We start from the raw sequence: 19,125 nt of genomic DNA on the forward strand, positions 1-19,125 counted from the left end.
GCCACGTGTGGCTATTGAAATATAAATTCATTTTAATTAAAATTAAATAATTTTTTTTTAAATTAAGAAGTTTAAATTAATTTTTTTTAATTTAAAAATTAAAAAAAATTCAGCCCCTCCACTGCACTGGCCACATTTCAAATGCTCAGTGGCTACATGTGGCTCCCATGGCTGTGTTTTCTACAGAGAACATTTCCATCATCACAGAAAGTTCCACTGGATAGTGCTGCCCTCGACAAAGCAGCAGCCCTCAGACTGGCAGAGAGTTTAAGGTATCTGTAGCCTCTCTCTGGCTCTCTGAGGGTAACAAGTTGGGCTATGGGGGCTCCTAGCCAGCCTTGAGCACAGGCATGGAGAGTTTATGGAGAAGAAAGAAGAGGAAGAGGGAAGAAAAAAGGTACCAAACTCACAGAATTAGAAATGGAAGGGTGAGACCAATGGCTCAGCTGTCTGTCCAGCAGGGCGGCCAGAGTTGCCAGCCAGCCTCACTGCACCTCCCTGGCTGCCTTCCAGACGCTGCCACCAGCATAGTGGGCCGGAAGCCAGCACAACACGGGGGTGAGGCTTGTGAGCTCTGGGGAAACACAGGCCAGGGTTTAAATGCTGACTTCATCATCACTGTCACATGGCCCTGGGCAAACCATTTGCCTCACGTGTAAAGGGGGCAGTAACAGGGCCTAGATCCTCAGGCTGTCATGAGATTAACTGAGACACCTGTGAGGTGCTGGGCGGAGTACCCAGCACTTAGTGCACAGGAAATGGTAGCTGATGGAACAGGGAAAGTATTTGTGAGAAATTAAAGCAATTATTTTCATTCATGGTAATTCCTAGTTCCTGGCGGCACTGGGACTCCTCCATTCATTGAAGCAACTGCATTTGCTGCTTCTGGGGGAGGCCAGGCACTGCCAAAAGTTAAAGTCTAGTGTCAAATCAGACTCTTAGACTAGGTCGTGTAATAGTCAGAAAGCTGGGCTTTGAGGGGAAAAAAGGGGTTCTAAATTTGGACATGCTTCCTTTTATTTCTGAAAAGCAAAGCTTGGAAGTCTGAGCATAGTAATTTACATGTGGTGTCAAAAAAAATGTGCCCCGGGAGAGTCCCTGTCTCCTGGAAAATGGGGAAGCCCTTCTGGTAAAAGGAGCTTGGAGAGGTTTGGAAGGTAGAAGCTGGGATCAAGGTATTGCCTGGATCCAGTACCCCTCTCACAGCAGCAGAGGCAGAAGGCAGGGAGGCTGGAGGAGACATGACAGAGAGACCACTCAGGCCTATGCCTGCTTTGCATCTGGACTCCAAGTGGAGACCCCCTCGGGATGGCCCTCATAACCAGGGCAACAGAGAAGTGGCAGAGTGGGAGGTGACCTGACCTGACGCTTCTGGTTCCCAGCCTAAGCTCGGCCTGCAGAGGAGACCCTGAGGCCCCTTGTGCTGCTGTCACTGGGTTGGGGAGGAGCTCTGGTGGGCGGGAGGAGGCCTCAGGCCTAGTGGCCATACCATGTGGATGCCAGACCAGTGCCCGAGGACCGTGCCAGGCCCCCAGCAAGGAAGGAGACACCAAGGACTTTGACAACTGGACAAGTGCACAGAGATGTGGGCCCCACAGCCAGGCAGGATGAGGGACACCTCGGGACATCCAGCATCGGCCAGAAGGTGGCCTGAGGCCCAGTGGCCCCTCTTTGTGCCACACGTCACACCCAGAAAGATGTCTTGAGAAGAATGGAGGGGAGAAATAACCCTTTAAGAGGGTCAAGTTCTAATGAGGAATCTGAACATTTACCTTAAAAGAGACTTTTCTAAACTGCAAGAGTCTGAGGTACCTGTAATTGGTAAGTCTAATTTTTCACTCATCGTATCCCTCCACACTACACCCCACATACCTCATTTCACTGCAAGATAAGGTCAGTTTAAAAAAAAGAAAGGAAGTTCCATTTTCTACACATCTGAGTCACAGTGTGCTAATCCTACATCCCACCGGGACTATTAAAGGCAGTAGGTGGATGGAATAGGGTGAGTGGGAGGGTCCCATGCTCCCTGTGGGGCTGTGCTCACCTCTTTGGGATTGTCCCCCGCGAGGCGGAACTTGCGAGGAGTCTTGCTCCGAGCATATTTGCAGCCATTGAAGTACATGCTCCAGGAACAACCGAAGGAGAAGGAGGCACCACAGGTATTTGGGTCTTTGCCCTGGCAAGCGCAGGTACGGCTGCAACATATATCACATGTTAGGCATACAAGGCACATTTTTAGTTCTAGAATTTTCCCCCTCCCTCGGGGGGAGGCCCTGTTGAGGCCTGGCATCCACTGGCCTCCCAGTGACGGCCATGACATCCTTCCCTGACCTCAACTCCTTTCCCAAATCTCTACCCTTGTGGGCAGGGAATCAGCTCTGAGCAGCCTGTTTGGCTCCCGCCCCTGAGCCTGAAGTCTGAGAGTGTGCTGCGGGGAGAAGCACATGGGCTGTTTGAGATGGCTGGGGAGGATCTAATCAAAAACCCAATAACGTTTACACTTTGCCTTAACTTTAATATCCTGACCAGCTCCAACACAGACCACACAAATGGGAATAATGTGAACCGCAGAGTTTGAACATGCCTGCTTCTTGCAGGCCCAGGTGCTGACAGGCCTTTAAACAAATGAACACTGACTTTACCATCCAACACTTAATAAAATCCAGAAACAACCCAAATGCCCTCCGACGGGGGAATGAATAAACAAATCGTGACACACCCACACAGTGGAATACTGCTCAGTGGTGAAAAGGAATGAGCTACTGATACACACATCCATAGATGAAACTCAGAAACACTGTGCTCAGGGAAAGAAGCAAGACTCAGGAGGCTACATGATGCATGGTTCCATTCATATGACATTCTTGTAAAGGCAACCCTACAGGGACAGGAAATAAGATTTGTGGTTGCCAGGGGTGGGGAGAAGCGCCTGGCTATAAAAAGGGCACGGTGGAGTCTGGGGGGTGATGGAACTCTTCTATATCTTCATTGTGGCAGTGGCTACATGACTGTAAACATGTCAAATTCTTCAAACTGTACACCTCAAAGGATGAATTTTACTGGAAGTAAAAATATCTTAATTTAAAAAATGGGGGAGGGGACCCTATAAGGGTAGGTCTTGTGAGTACCACTGATGCCTTGTATTAGCGGGGCACTCACACTTTTCCACACTTGTTACCACTATTAGAGCCTCAGAGTCAATCTGGGGCGGAAAGCAAAGCTAAGCTGAGTCAAGAGACCCTCCCCAGCCAGGGCCAGACCCCAGGCCAGATCCGTAGGTAAGCATTCTTTCCACCACAGTCCTAACTTGGCCGGACACACAGGGCCCTGACCCCACTGCCCCACCCCTGCCCACTGGGACCGTCCACATACTCATCGTTGAGGCCACATCTCCGGCTGGTGGGGTTCCCGTACTTCCGGAGGGTATCGGTGAGCTCCTGGTAGAGGGTGTCTCCGAGGCTTCGGGGGATGCCCTCCCAGGCCAGGATGAGGATGACGATCACGGCATTCTGGCAGTGGTGGCCTGCCCGGTGCCGCACCAGGCAGAGCAGCTTCTCTTCCAGCGTGTGCCTGCGGATCACCTGCAGGGAGGTGGGGCGGGGGGTGCTGTGAATCACAGGAGCCGGGCACCCATGATCCTCTGCATGGATGCCACACACCCTCACCTCTGCCCAAAAGACCTGCGGGTGCAGATCTTTAGGGCAGTGTACCAGGGGCGTCACACCTCGGTGACAGCAACCACACAGGCTAAAGGGCCATTATAATTAGGGAAAGAAAACCATTAAATAGCAAAATAGAAAAACAATTACTACAAAAGCTGAGTCATTGGTGATGTATATAGACTTAGGGATAAGAATATCGAGTTGGCCAGAAAGTTCCTTCGGATTTTAAGTAAAAATAAAAGACATCTTTCATTTTCACCAAGAACTTTATTGAACCATATATTCACCCTTTTGTTCCACTACCTTCTGCCATGTTTCAGGCAACTTCATGATTCCATCTTCCTGAAACTTTTTCTTTTTGAGCAAAGAACTGTTCCAGGTGCCTTTTACAGTCTTCCAGGGAATTGAAATGGTTTCCATTGAGAGAATCTTGTAAAGACCTAAATAAATGGAAATCCGAAGGTGCAATGTCTGGTGAATATGGCAGATGAACCAGAACCGCACAGCCAAGCTGTAACAGTTTTTGCCTGGTCATCAAAGAAGCATGCGGTCTTGCGTTATCCTGATGGAAGATTATGCGTTTTCTGTTGACTAATTCTGGTCGCTTTTCATCAAGCACTGCTTTCAGTCGGTCTAATTGGGAGCAGTACTTGGAATTAATCGTTTGGTTTTCAAGAAGGAGCTCATAAGAGAGGACTCCCTTCCAATCCCACCACATACACAACATCACCTTCCTTGGATGAAGACCGGCCTTTGGTGTGGTTGGTGGTGATTCACTTCGCTTGCCCCACGATCTCTTCCGTTCCACATTATTGTACAGTGTCCACTTTTCATCGCCCGTCACAATTTGTTTTGAAAACAGAATGTTTTCATTAAGTTTGAGTAGAGAATCGCACGTGGAAATGTGGTCAGGAAGGTTTTCTTCGCTTAACTTATGTGGGATCCAAACATCAAAGCGATTCACGTAACCAAGCTGGTGCAGATGACTTTCAGCGCTTGATTTGGATATTCTGGGTAAATCGGCTATCTCCCGCGTGGTATAACGTTGATTGTTCTCAATTAATATCTCGATTTGATTCGCTATCAACTTCAACAGGTCTACCCGACTGTGGAGCACTGTCCAGCGAGAAATCTCCTGCACGGAACTTCACAAGCCACTTTTGACACATGTGATCAGTCACACCACCTTCTCCATACACCGCACAAATCTTTTTTTGCATTTTTACCTTTCTTGAAATAATAAATCATAATATGCCAAAAATGTTGTTTTTCCTTCCATCTTCGATATTAAAATGTCTACACAAAAATTCACCAATTTTGATGGTTTTTTTTTTTTAATGCACTCTGATATGACAGCTGTCACAATCCAATCCAATTGTTTCGAATGAAGTTAAAGACAACTAAAGGCTACTAGAGCCAACTGACGGAAAAAGCTGAACGAACCTTTTGGCCAACCCAAAACATAGATAAAATTATAAGCCAAAACATATTCAGAGATTTTTTATGTTGTCCTAAAACATCTGCAGAGAAAACGGTGCATATCTGTATGTTTTTAGTTAAAAAGCAAGGGTCTTGATGCTGTGGAAACCAGTTTTTGGTAGTTCCTCAGAAATTTAAACAAATATAACCAGGCACAACTAAGAATACACCCAAGGGAATTGAGAGTAGGGATTTGGACAGGTACTTGTACCCCCATGGCCAGAGCAGCATTACCTAGCAATAGCCAAAAGGCAGAAACAGCCCAAATGTCCGTCAACTGACGAATGGATGAACAAAATGTGGCACGTCCATTCAATGGAATATTACTCAACCTTGAACAGGAACGAAGGTCTGACTCATGCTACAACGTGAGTGAACCCTGAGAACACTATGCTAAGTGAAGCAAGCCAGACACAAAAGGACAAATACTGTATGATTCCACTCACATGAGGTACCTGTACGTGTTAAATTCACAGAGACAGAAAGTAGAATGGTGGTTACCAGGGGCTGGGATGGCGGAGAGGGAGGGTTTGGGGAGTTACTGTTTAATGGGTACAGAGTTTCAGTACGGGCTGATGAAAAAGTTTTGGAAATAGACTGTGGTGATGGTTGCATAACAACGTGAATGTAATTGATGCCACTGAATTGTACACTTAAAAATGCCAAATTTTATGTTATGTATATTTTAACACAATTTAAAAAAATTAATAATACCAAAACCCATTGAACTATATACTTGAAATGAGTGAAGTGTATGGTATGTGAATTATATCTCAATAAGGCTGTTTACAAACAAAAAAGCGGGCTTCCCTGGTGGCGCAGTGGTTGAGAGTCCGCCTGCCGATGCAGGGGACACGGGTTCGTGCCCCGGTCTGGGACGATCACACATGCTGCGGAGCGGCTGGGCCCGTGAGCCATGGCCGCTGGGCCTGCGCGTCCGGAGCCTGTGCTCCGCAACGGGAGAGGCCACAACAGTGAGAGGCCCGCGTACTGCAAAAAAAAAAAAAAATTAAAATAAAAACAAAACAAAACAAAAAAGCACGGGCCTTGGGCATTGCTCTCCTCTTCACTCATTCCCTAAACACCGTCCTGGCTCACACAAAGATGTGTCAAGGCAAAGGGTCCAGGAGTGGGGGATGAGGTGGCTGAATCTCCCCCCAAAATCCCAGGGAATTCTGTGACTCGATAAGATGTGGGGACCTGTGAAGAGGGGAGACTGGGAAGGGCTCTGAGTGGCAGGAGGAGGGACAAGGCCTCGAGGCGGGGCTTCTACAAAGGACTATAAGCAGGGGGCTCACTTATATACATAGCTACATGCTATAGAAAGGGGCACAGATAGTCGGGAGAGGGGTGAAATGGGGAGACCGCTGACGTAACACAAGCAAAACAGATGAAGTTGGAACTAGAACAATGGGGGGAATGAAACAGGAAAAGGAATGGATTCTAGAGACCTTTAGAAGAAAGGGAACTTTGGGACCACCTGACTATAGGAGCTGAGGGACAGGGAGAAGTCTTAAATCACTTCCACGTTTCGTGGCGCAGAAAAGTGGGCGAGTGTGGGCCGTGTTTCCTGGCAGGTTAGCAGGGAGCATGCTGAGGCCACAGGCACTCTGGAACACTGGAGTGGCTATTCTAAGCAGCCCCAACAGAATGGGTGTGGAGGTCAGGAGATGTCTGGGCTGGAGACAGACTTGGTCATGAGTACGTCAGTGCAGGGAGATGCTGAGAGAGCCACCGGGCAGGAAATACCAATAAGGAAAGGAGGCCAGATGTACAACTAAAGAGTTGGGGGTGGGGGGTGGGGGTGGGAAGCCAGACCTCTCTCCATCGACCACTGCCTGGTGGGAACTCCAGCCGAGTGTACCTACCTCTTCCAGTTTTGCAAGAAGAAAACAGAAATCCAGATTTTCACATGAAATCTCTCCTTTTAAACACAGGAACACCAAATTCAATTTTTAAGATTGTAGTAAAATATATGTAACTTAGAATTTAGCATTTTAAGTGTACGGCTCAGTAGCATTAAGTATATTCACGCTGTTGTGCAAACTATCACCAGAACTTCTTCCACCTCCAGAACTTTTTATTTTCCCAAACAGAAACTCTACACCCATTTAACACTAACTCTCCATCCTCCCCTGCCCACAGCCCACGGTAACAACCATCCTGCTTTCTGACTCTATTAACCTGACTACTCTGGGTACCTCATAGAAGTGGAATCATACAGCATTTGTCCTTTAATAACTGGCTTTATTTCGCTTAGCATAATGTCCTTAAGTTTCATCCATGATGCAGCATGTATCAGAATTTGCTTCAAAAATTTAAAGGACACCTTGAATGCTAAACAAAACATATAACTGGGCCAAGAGTTCCTGTTTTGAGCCACAGCAATAATGGTGTCCACCACCCTCACCCTTGGTGGAAGCATCGATTACATCATTATTTATAAAATTGTTTTTGTGGCTCAGTAAATATACGAACATGCCATTAATCATACCCCTGTGTGATTGGCCTACTGCAGACTGAGCCGGGCATTTCACGGGCAACTGCACACATCGTAGGTACTAGGGTTTCTGAGACACTTGTCAACCTCTGCTCATTGCCTGGGCAGTGCATCGACTCATTGCACTCATGTGTAACACACGTTCAGAGCACACAGAGACACCCGACCTGTCAAAGTTGAGACTGAGGTCACGCCCTCTGGGGTTCCCAAGTGACAAACACATAAAGGTGGACTAGGCATGAGCAGACAGCCCTGTGGCACCCTCACATCCCCCACTCACACTCAAAAAAGCTATAACAAAGCGGAGCTCCCTATCCACACTCTATGAAGGAACCCAGCAGGGTGAAATACACAAAGTGCACAAGTCAAAGGCCAACGCAAGGTGTGAACAAACCAACACTCGAGCACGGCAACACAGACTGTTCCCACGCCATCACAGGACTGTAAACAAATCACCTAGATTCTGGGCAGGAATTCCCTGAGCACTGAACCTCGAACAGCACCAGGCAGAAACTCAAATCTGTTCCCCCATAACTCTCACCCTTGGTACTTAGTTCCAACTACTGGGGTTCCCCAGCAAGTCTATTCTACCATGCCCCTGAAGGGTCTTCAAATGTCCGCCTTCTGGCCTGTTACCTTTACAGGCTGGCGAAGCAGTGTCTCTATGATTCTTCTACCAAAAGCCCATTTTCCCCATCTGCAGTGTTTGCTTCTGGCATGCCTCTGTTTATTCTGAGCCTTTGGAATGCTCCATGGGTCACTCCCTTACTCCCATGCTTGGTGACTTCCATACTTTGTACAGGCCACCTTAAAATCAGAGACTACCAGCAGGCTCTCTGGGTAGCCCCCATTGCTTTCTTAGATCATTCTCTCGACACACATTTGCTGGACATCCATGATGCACCTCAGCTTTGTCCCCCAAGATCCTAGCCGGTTAAGTCTAGAGCTTGTCAGGTACACTGCTTGTAATGAAGGTATTGGTTGGGGGTTCAGGCCGCAAACACAGACATGAACCCCAGTTGGAAAGAAAACCCAGGCTCTAGACATGGGACAGGGGAAGTGGGGAGAGCCACAGAAGGCACTGTCCACCACAGGCAGCTGGATGCTGCCAGTCCCCCGTGGCCATGGACCACTTCCTGCGCTCTTGATGCCATGCTGCCACCAAGGATAATCTGTCCTTCTTAGCATTTGTGGGTCACTTCCCCAGGGGTGGGGGGCAGGGAAAGGGAACACCTGCCTCTTCTCTAACTTCCAAGGAGGTGGAACTCTAGATGAGCTCTACAACCAAAATACATAGGGTATTTAGTGGCTGTGTAGGCAAAAAATAAGAGAAGTCCACCACACTATGAGAGATGGTTATAAAAGAGGAAAAAAAAAAAACCCCACAACTCAGCACGGCCTTTTTCTTGCCACTGTAACAGTTCTATGATCTACCACTCTTCTCATAAAAAAATTTTCTTTCCTCTCTCCTTTTATCTTCACTCATCAGATACAGAATTTCCTCACCTCTCTGTCACTATGGATTCCCTTCTATCTAAGCTTTTCTTTCAAAGCTGGCATCCCCCACCAGACTTGGTGATACCCACAAGTTATTCCAACCTTTGGACAAAGCACCGTGCTACATGTGCCCTGCTCTGGGCATTTGTCCACAGACTCTGGAGGACCAAAGTTCTGAGGACCAAGTTCCTCCCCCATCATTCTGCTTTCCTCTCACAGCCCCAGAAACTGATCTCACGCTTTACCTGGGCAACTTCCTCCTCAGCCCTCAGCAGAGACATACAAGTGCTGGTCAAGAGCTATAAAGCTTGGCCATGGGTGTCTGGGGACTGGAAATGCATGTTCTTATCCTCAACACCATCCACATAGCCAGGTGTTTTCTTTCTTTAAGGTGCTGTTTCTGAAGCTGAGAAGTCCCTATCTCTACCTACGCCCCAAGGATCTTCAGTTTCTTGCCCAAGACTTTGGAATTCCTCAACAACTGCCTGAATTAGCAGGAGAGAGGGACAATGCCATTTCTCTAACAGGTTCTCTGGGGGGATAACACCCCACCCTGATCAGCCACAGACATAGTCAACCTCCCACTGTAAGGACCATCTTTCACAAGGGTGGGGGCAACATGCTTCTACATACCTGTGAATACTCTTAAGTATTCCAAATTTTTCCAGATAATTCTTCACTACTGTCTGAAAGTTGCTACAAACGGGTATGTGGTAGTTCAGGTTCAGACACCTTTTATTTTCGTTAAACATAAAGGTGCAAAGGCATGTGGTACAGACCAGATAAAAACAGCCATGTGAGCAGACGGACAGAGGACGACAAAGGTCATCTTACCACCATCCCTCACTCAAAGTGAGCCGTGTGTATGTTCACCCAGCCTTTCTGCCTTTGTCGACATGATTCTCCTCACCAGGAATGCTGCTGCCTTCTCCCGGCCCATTTAATGGCCCCACGCATATCCACCTTCTCTGGGAAACTGCCTGAACACTCCTCCTGCCAGTCGTGTCCCTTTTGCCGCTGAACTCTACAGCACCAAGTCTGCCTCTCAGTGTTAAAGCTCGATTATTCAAGTCTCCATGGTCTACGCCCTGTGTCTCTGCATCATAAGAAGCTTGAACACAGGGATGGAGCCTTCTATTTTCCATGCGTATTCTCCCTACCAAGCGCTGAGCAAACAGCTACCGGATAACCTTGCTGCTGCTCTGGGCACTGGTTCCACAGTGCTCTATGAGGACTGGAAGGGCAAGGTCAGAAAACTTCGGGTGAAACTGGGGTCTGAGTCATTGACGTCCCCTCTGCCAAGACACACAGGCTGCCTTATAGGAAACAGTGGCTCAGAAGTAAAACAGATGCAGTGCTGTCCCTGACCCTGCCCAGAGGCTTAGTTCTTGCGGACAGGAGACAGGAACACCTGCAGCTACAGGGCACACAAAGCGGGCAGAGGAGTCACAGGGACCGTGGTGGGGCTCAGCCTTGAGCAAGATGACATCTCCAGCTTCCGCTTCTCCTCCCTCCCTCTGCAGCCCTGAACCACAGGGGCAGTATGAGCTGAGCGTAATGACCAGAGCAGTTCCAAGGCCAGCCTTGGACATCAGAGGCTGGCATTTAAACAAAGTGAGGACTAACAGCTGAGGCTGGGGGACGATGACCCTAACCAGCACCAGATGCTGGCTCACAGCTCCCTGGACGGTGCACACGCCTGCCCTCCACTCCCCGGCCCAGCTTGGGCTGTGGAGCTTTGACACGTACCCACTTTGCGATGGGACAGCCACGTGAGCTCTTCCCTTCCTTCCCCGTGTAGATGACCTTCTCGATACGGATGGCTTTCCCCTTCTCTCCGTACCTGGAGAGGGAGACAGAAGGCACCATTAGCACAGCTGAAGCCCAAAGGAGAGCAAGTCGTGGTAAGAAGGCAAGCCTCAGTGTGTTTCAGCTAGGGTTTCTAGTTACTGTGGGGCAATAGAGAAGGAAGAGAAAGATTTAAATGTTTATTCCGTGTGAAAGCCTCTGCGGACACAGCTCCACTTACAGACTCCCAGGGCCTCTCTGGTCCACCCGGCTCCGCTCTGTCCCAGGGCAGAAGGTCTCTGATTATTACCTCTGAGCACTCAAACCCAAGGCTCAACACAGGCATTTGTATCCAGCCCTGTTAGCAGAGTTAGTTATTTATAAATTCAGTAAAATGCAACAGACAAAACAAATGGGGAAACCCTTATTATTCTCTTTCAACAATCCCCAACTGACATTTGAACAGATGAGGACAGATAGCTGAGGCCAGGGGGAAGTGACTCTACCCAGTACAAACTGGCTCTGAGATTCCCTTGGACAGTAAACACGTCTGGTTCCTGCATACCCCCCTGCCCTGGCCCATACACGTGTGCACACACTCAGGGATTCACCACATTCAGAGGTGATGAAACTGTGGCCCCCAGAGCTGAACTGACCTGCCCAAGACCACACAGCTACCTGGGGGCAATGGCGGTTAAAGTGCGGCCTTGGAGGTCAGAGAGCTGGGGCTTGAGTGCCAGCGCAGCACTTCCTTGTTACAGGACCATGGCCAAATGACTGAACTTCTCTAAGCCTCAGTTTCCTCATCTGTAAAATGGATATAAAAATGGTTCCTGTCTCCTAGGCTTGGGAAAAGATCAAATGAGATAATCCACAGGGAGTGCATTAAAGTACTCTGAAGTTCCTGGCATGAGGGAAGAGCCCAGTAAATATTAATTATTCTTAATACTGTAAACATCCATCTTGCTGAATTATCTTATTTTTAATAGCTTTTTAGTTTCAAGTACAATAATATTATCGTCTGCAAGTACTGGTTATTTGCCACCTCCTCCTTTCCACTTTCCATGCCTCTATTTCCATCTCTTTTGTGTCTGTACTGGCCAGCCCCTTCCAAAGCACTAGCAGGCATCTTTGCTTATTTCTTGACTTTACTTGGAAATGTTTCTAACTACTCATCCCTGGGCACGAAGCTCGCTGACTTTGGGACAGAGATAGAGACTCCCTTACTTTGAAGGGCTCTACTAAGGGTCTCCTGTTCTAAGGATTTTTTTCTTTTCTTTTCTTTTTATTTTTTTTTTTGCTGCACTGGGTCTTCGTTGCTGCACGCGGGCTTTGTCTAGTTGCGGTGAGCGGGGGCTACTCTTTGTTGCGGTGCGCCGGCTTCTCGTTGCGGTGGCTTCTCTTCTTGCGGAGCACGGGCTCTAGGCACGCGGGCTTCAGTAGTTGTGGCACGTGGCTCAGTAGTTGTGCACGGGCTTAGTTACTCCGCGGCATGTGGGATCTTCCCGGACCAGGGCTAGAACCCATGTCCCCTGCAATGGCAGGCGGATTCTTAACCACTGCACCACCAGGGAAGTCCTTGTTCTAAGGATTTTTAATCAAGAATCGATCAATTATATCAAATACATTTTTAGCAACTAAGGACATAGATGATTGAATGGTTTTTCTCCTTTGGTCAATCAACAAGGTATGCTATTTTAACAGACTGTCTAAAGCAAACAATCCTTATATTTCTGTAATAAATCCAATTTGGTCATAGCATATTTTAATATACTAGTTAACAGAGGATAATGTTATCATAGCTACTACATATTCAGTTTTACATATTCTTTATATAAATGCATATATAGTTACACATAATTCTTTATCTCATCCACTCTACTTCTAGGAATCTCTACCTCAGACCTAACTGTACAAATACACCAAGATTTAGGAACAAGATATTCACTGCTGCATCAACAAGAGACAATTTAGAAAGAACTTAAATACCCAGTATAGGACTGGCTAAATTAACCATAATAAAATAAATGTCCATGCAATGGAAAACCATGTAGTTGTCAAAAAGGATTCTACAGAATTGTATGTACTGACACGAAAGAAATTAAGTGGGGTGGGGGGTAATAGTTACAAACATGGGGATAGTATGCTTGATCCCATTTTGTTCAAAATTTCTCTATATACATACGTGTATCTTCATAAATGCTTAGAAAAAATAGTAACGTAAGCGTCAAACTTTAAAAAAATTTTTTTTCTTCTAAGAAGGATAATTATTAGAGAGCTTTATTCACTCTAGACTTTTAAAAAACAGCCTTTTATAGACATGTTTTATTTTTGTAATTGGAAACGAAAACAAATATTAAAAAAAAATGCTTCTGGGCTTCCCTGGTGGCACAGTGGTTGAGAGTCCGCCTGCCAATGCAGGGGACACGGGTTCGTGCCCCGGTCCGGGAGGATCCCACATGCCGCGGAGCGGCTGGGCCCGTGAGCCATGGCTGCTGAGCCCGTGCATCCGGAGCCTGTGCTCTGCAACGGGAGAGGCCACAACAGTGAGAGGCCCTTGTACCGCAAAAAAAAAAAAATGCTGATCTAAGGTTTCTCTGAGTTCAATGTTCTCTATTTCACTCAAGACCTCAGGAATGAGGTGAAAAGCTGATAACTGCCACATTAAAATTCTAAGGCTATGTTAGTCCCTTATAGAATGTGTTTGGAGACAGGACTCTGGGGAGTTTATATAGCGTGGTCTGGCTCAAGAGGAAAAGACCAGATAGTGCTGCTTTTGTTTGGTTCCTGGAAAACTTTCAGCTCCACAAGCATCTATCAGGAGCGCAGAGCCTGGACGCTCAGTGTGTCCTGGGGTCGCTGTGGGAAGAACAACCTGAGGTGACCATACTGTTCGCACTGGAACAGACAGGATATCGTGTTCCCCACAGGAGGGTGAGCTGAGGACACAGACTAGGGCTTTCTGACCAAGACCTTCCCCACCGTCTCATCCTTGTGAGAAATGCTTCCTGTAGTGAACTTCATATTTGAGAGCAAATAAAAGGGCCAAGCACTGTCCGATCAGTTAGATTTTTTTTTTTTTTTAACCAGAACTGTCTCTGTGTTTAAAGACAACCAACCAACTCTGGATTTAGTTCTTTTTTCTTAAATGTCTTACTTTCCGGCCTATCATTAAGAGGCTAGGATACAGGTGAACTCCTAGACCCTAAACTAAGTCTGGAAGGGTAGGCTGAAACCTTATTCTAAAGGGTGACTTCATCGTCTTAGCCAGTGATTCTCAAAGGTGGTGCTGGGACCAGCATCCCCTGGAAACTTGGGAGGAATGCAGACTCTCGGGTCCCATCCCAGACCTGCTGGGTCAGAAACCCCGGGGTGGGGCCCAGCGATCTGTGCTTTCACAAGTCCTCCAGAGACCTGAAGCATGCTTGATAACTGATCTAAAGTTATCAGCTTGATAACCGCTGATCTAAAGTTGTGATTCTTCAGGGTTACCTTTATCACACATTAATGAGACCAGTTCCCCCCAAACTCAGAGGATTTGCTGGCACGGTGTTGGTGCTTTCATTCCTAGAATGAACATTTAATGAACTCCTAGGTTGCAGAGAATCCCCTTTCCAGTTAGAGGACATGTGGCGCTGTGCAGCAGGCCATTCTCAGATATGGGTTTGAACACCTGACTCCAATTATCTATGACAACAAGGACCTAGGTACCCAGGAGGTATGGAACCCATTAACAAATCTGATAATATTTTAGGACTTGCTTTCAACCTCCTCCTTTCACAGTCTTTCCCAGATAAACTAAAAGCACCAACATCCCCTGGATTTCAGTTTTCTTCCCTCTTTGCCTTGGCCAACTCCTGGCAGTGGAGTGGTCCTGCAGAGTAAGGGTTGGGCGGGAAGTCTAGAGAAAGAGACAGCCTGGATCATTCACAAACTAGACCCCCGTCCAGGTGATTTTCAGCAATCATTCATTCCCCTCCTGTTCCACAAGGAGCTTAAAAAGATGTCTATGTGATAAAAATAACAGGTGATGAAATCAGAGTAAAGGGGGAAACAGATACACATGATGTTGTTATGTAAAATGCAGACGGTGGGATCTTGTGCATATTTTTAAGAGATGAGCCTAGAACATTTCATCACATGAGAAATCAAGGAAGCTAATGAAGACTCCTTAGGGTCATGTCAAAAGGACTCAGGAGTGAACCTGAATAGGCTCCCACGGGCCAAAGATGAGAAATTACGTTCCTCCTAATGAGGATACACAAATCTGGCTCTAAGCTTACTAGCAGCCAACATTAAGATGGAAACACAATCTGTTCCATGATTTACAAGGCCCTTAAGATAAAAATAAACCAGTTGCTGAGGAAAAACACAAGTATTCCTGGTCTTGAGAGGAATTCCTCCCTTGGATCAGTTTCTGGAGAATCTACACTTGGCTGTTATTTTTAAAGCAATGACAAAAAAAAAAAAAAAAAGGACAAATCTCAACTTTATCATTATCTCTTAATCCTTGTTTCAAAACATACTCTTCTATAACTAAAAGTTACTGAGAGAGCTGTCTAGAAATCTTGCAAAATTGCTACCAAAAAACAAACACACATAAAAACTGTCCCAGATCAAACTTGTACATTTGACTCCCCTGCAGCCCTCAACCTGTAAACAATAGTGTCAAGATTCCTCACAAAAATCGCTGGCCAAAAAGAATGCTCAACATCATTAATCATTAGAGAAGTGCAAACCAAAACTACAATGAGGTATCATCTCACACTAGTCAGAATGGCCATCATCAAAAAATCTACAAACCATAAATGCTGGAGAGGGTGTGGAGAAAAGGGAACCCTCTTGCACTGCTGGTGGGAATGTAAATTGATACAGCCACTATGGAGAACAGTATGGAGGTTCCTTAAAAAACTACAAATAGAACGACCATACGACCCAGCAATCCCACTACTGGGCATATACCCTGAGAAACCCATAATTCAAAGAGTCATGTACCACAATGTTCATTGCAGCTCTATTTACAATAGCCAGGACATGGAAGCAACCTAAGTGTCCATCCACAGATGAATGGATAAAGAAGATGTGGCACATATATACAATGGAATACGACTCAGCCATAAAAAGAAACAAAATTGAGTCACTTGTAGTGAGGTGGATGGACCTAGAGTCTGTCATACGGAGTGAAGTAAGTCAGAAAAAGAAAAACAAATACCGTATGCTAACACATATATGGAATCTAAAAAAAAAAAAAAAAAAGGTAATGAAGAACCTAGGGGCAAGATGGGAATAAAGACGCAGACCTACTAGAGAATGGACTTGAGGACACAGGGAGGGGGAAGGGTAAGCTGGGACAAAGTGAGAGAGTGGCATGGACATATATACACTACCAAATGTAAAACAGATAGCTGGTGGGAAGCAGCCGCATAGCACAGGGAGATCAGCTCGGTGCTTTGTGACCACATAGAGGAGTGGGACAGGGAGAGTGGGAGGGAGGGAGACGCAAGAGGGAAGAGATATGGGGATATATGTATAGCTGATTCACTTTGTTATAAAGCAGAAACTAACACACCACTGTAAAGCAATTATACTCCAATAAAGATGTTAAAAAAAAAAAAAAACTCGCTGGCCAAAATAATGCCCGCTCCAACCTCGAAGCTGTAACACATACACGTGTGGGCACATGCAGGCGTGCATGAATAACCCACACACTGTTTTAAATGTTTCATTCTCACCAACAATGCACTAGGGTTCCCTTTTCTCTACGTCCTTGCCAACATTTGTTATTTGTAGACTTTTTGATGATTCTTATGGACTCAGAGGTGCTCTTTCAATCCGTCTTGAATTTACAGATTGGGTCTTGGATCAAATGCTTTTCTGATGGGCTTCTATGAACATAAATGTTTCCAGATGGTACACGATAAGTGTTTACAGCAGATCACTGTGCTCCATCCATCTTACCTTTTTTTCATTCAGGGATATCACTACAGTTATTTAGTTCAAAATCATGTTCCCTGCTATATTAATGACAGTATTAGTTACCCTGGTCAGACAAAACCTGGTCCCCAAATTTGTAGAAATTCTAAGCTATAATTCTCAGCCCCCAGCCTTCCACACATCTGTATGTCTACGTATATGTATGAGCAAACATGTTTATGTCTTACATAATTTACGCCTTTACTATTAAGATACTAACGTTTGTTATAAAAATGCAGTCAGTAAATGCAGATATGATGTAGACACCCTGTATGTAATATTTACTAGTAAGCACTATGTGCTTTCCAGACATCAATTCAGTTTATCCTCGTAACTCTCCTCCAATGTATGTACTTTTATTTTCTCCATTTTGCAGATAAGAAAACCGAGTCACAGAGAAGTAAAGCAACTTACCAAAGAACTCATCAGTAAGTGGAAGGGCCAGGACTGGACCTTAGTCTAGCTCCAGTGTCCATATGCTCTCAATCACCAAGCTATTTTTACCTCTCTACACACTGGAACTCACAGTATTTAATATCTACTGTGGACACGTACATAGATTTTAAAGTTTCTATCTGTACAAAACTGCTTAAAAAAGCAAAACAGAGCTGTCAAGTAAAAGCCCTATAGTCTTGAGTTCGAATTGGAAGTGTATATAAACTCAGTGTATGTATTTAATCACTAAACAGTAGCAAAAATAAAAAACCTACACGTACATCTTGGCTCTTTCTACTGAAATGGCCTAGAAAAATGAGCACCCCCAGCACCCAGAGTCTGTTTTCTAAATATTTCTTCCCCCAATAAAAATACGAGAAATCAGGAACTCCTAGGATCATGTCAAAAGGACTCGGGAGACAATGTGAATAGGTGCCCACTGGCCAAAGACGAGGCATACATTTCTCCTACTGGTGGTACAAAGCACCACCTAGGAAGTAATTTTGAAAGAAAGAAACAATCTGATTCTGATCAAGCCTTTAGATCTAACCAATTTACACGACACAGGGCAGAAGAACCTGTTAAACAATACCACAGGAAAGGTAGCAGCAAACTTCAGACCATGAGAAACTCTACAGGACATACAACCATTTAACCCCATTTCTTTAATAAAAATTATTTCAAGGAAGAGTGAGATAAAAGGGGATTACGGGGATCTGTAAAGGGCAGACCGACAGACAGAAAGAAACCCTGGGCACTGGGGATGAAAATCCCACATTCAACTTTTCAGTCTGTGTATCAGGGATTCCTTTCTGTAGGCTGTCTAGTATAAGGCAATGAAAACGAGATGTGCTTAAAATCCATATTCTGTTAACAACTTGCCCACTTCTCCTTGGACATCTGTGCATCACTCACCGTTCCTCCATGAGCTCCCGGATGGAGGCTACCGTGGGGCCAGATCCCAGGTGAGTGTAATATGGACCTTCATCTTTCTCCACTATTTGTTCTGCAGAAATAGAAAGTAAACATTACTTGGAGACATCAATTCATTAATATTAATGTAGGAAGGCACACCATCAATAGGAAAATTAATGGCATAGTACAAAACAGGAAATTCAATGGCTTATAAACATGTGGAAATATGTTCACCCCCATTCGAAATCAGGAAATACAAATTAAAATCACAGTGAAACACCATTACACACAGACCAAATTGGCAAAAATTTAGAAATCTGATAAAAACTATGCATTATCAAGACTGAGGCTTAACCACTCTGGAATTTAGTTTATCATTATACATAATCTAGACCAGAGGTCAGCAAACCACTCCACTCCTAGATACAGACCCAAACCAGCTGAAAGCAAGGACTCAAACAACACCTGTGTGCAGTGTTCATTGCAGCATTACTACAAGAGCCAAAAGGTGAAAACAACACAAGTGTCCATCAACAGATGAACAAAATGTGGTATATCCATACAGCAGGATATTATTCGACCATGAGAAGGATTTATTCTGATATGTGCTATAACACGGATGAACCTGGAAAATGTTAGGCTAAGTGAAATAAGCCAGACACAAGAGGACAAATATTGTATGATTCCACTTACAGGATATATCTAGAATAGGTAAATTCATAGAGGTAAAAATCAGATTAGAGGTTACCAGCCGCTGGGAGGAGTGGGGAATGGGGACTTATCACTTAATAGGTAGAGTTTCTGTTTAGTGTTGAAACACTTTTAGAAATAGTGGTGATGGTTGCACGATACTGTGGATGTAATTAATGCCACTAA

The 19,125-nt window shown here is 45.5% G+C and overlaps 1 protein-coding gene across 11 annotated transcripts in view; it reads right to left on the minus strand.

The window, feature by feature from the left end:
• The window catches only part of TET3 (tet methylcytosine dioxygenase 3), a 109,267-nt gene that overhangs the window by 8,603 nt on the left and 81,539 nt on the right, over positions 1 to 19,125 (minus strand). For all 11 annotated transcript variants that reach the window (XM_089922949.1, XM_089922950.1, XM_022563105.3 and 8 more), the window contains 4 exons: positions 18,250 to 18,340; positions 10,888 to 10,981; positions 3,373 to 3,581; positions 2,045 to 2,195 (listed from right to left, as the gene is read on the minus strand). In XM_089922949.1, the coding sequence (XP_089779075.1) occupies positions 2,045 to 2,195; positions 3,373 to 3,581; positions 10,888 to 10,981; positions 18,250 to 18,340 (545 nt within the window). The remainder of the gene's footprint in view (positions 1 to 2,044; positions 2,196 to 3,372; positions 3,582 to 10,887; positions 10,982 to 18,249; positions 18,341 to 19,125) is intronic.

Source organism: Delphinapterus leucas, chromosome 13 (assembly GCF_059928025.1).
Source record: "Delphinapterus leucas isolate spDelLeu-1000000601 "Yukka" chromosome 13, BTC_Dleu_Yukka2, whole genome shotgun sequence".
NCBI lineage: Eukaryota > Metazoa > Chordata > Mammalia > Artiodactyla > Monodontidae > Delphinapterus > Delphinapterus leucas.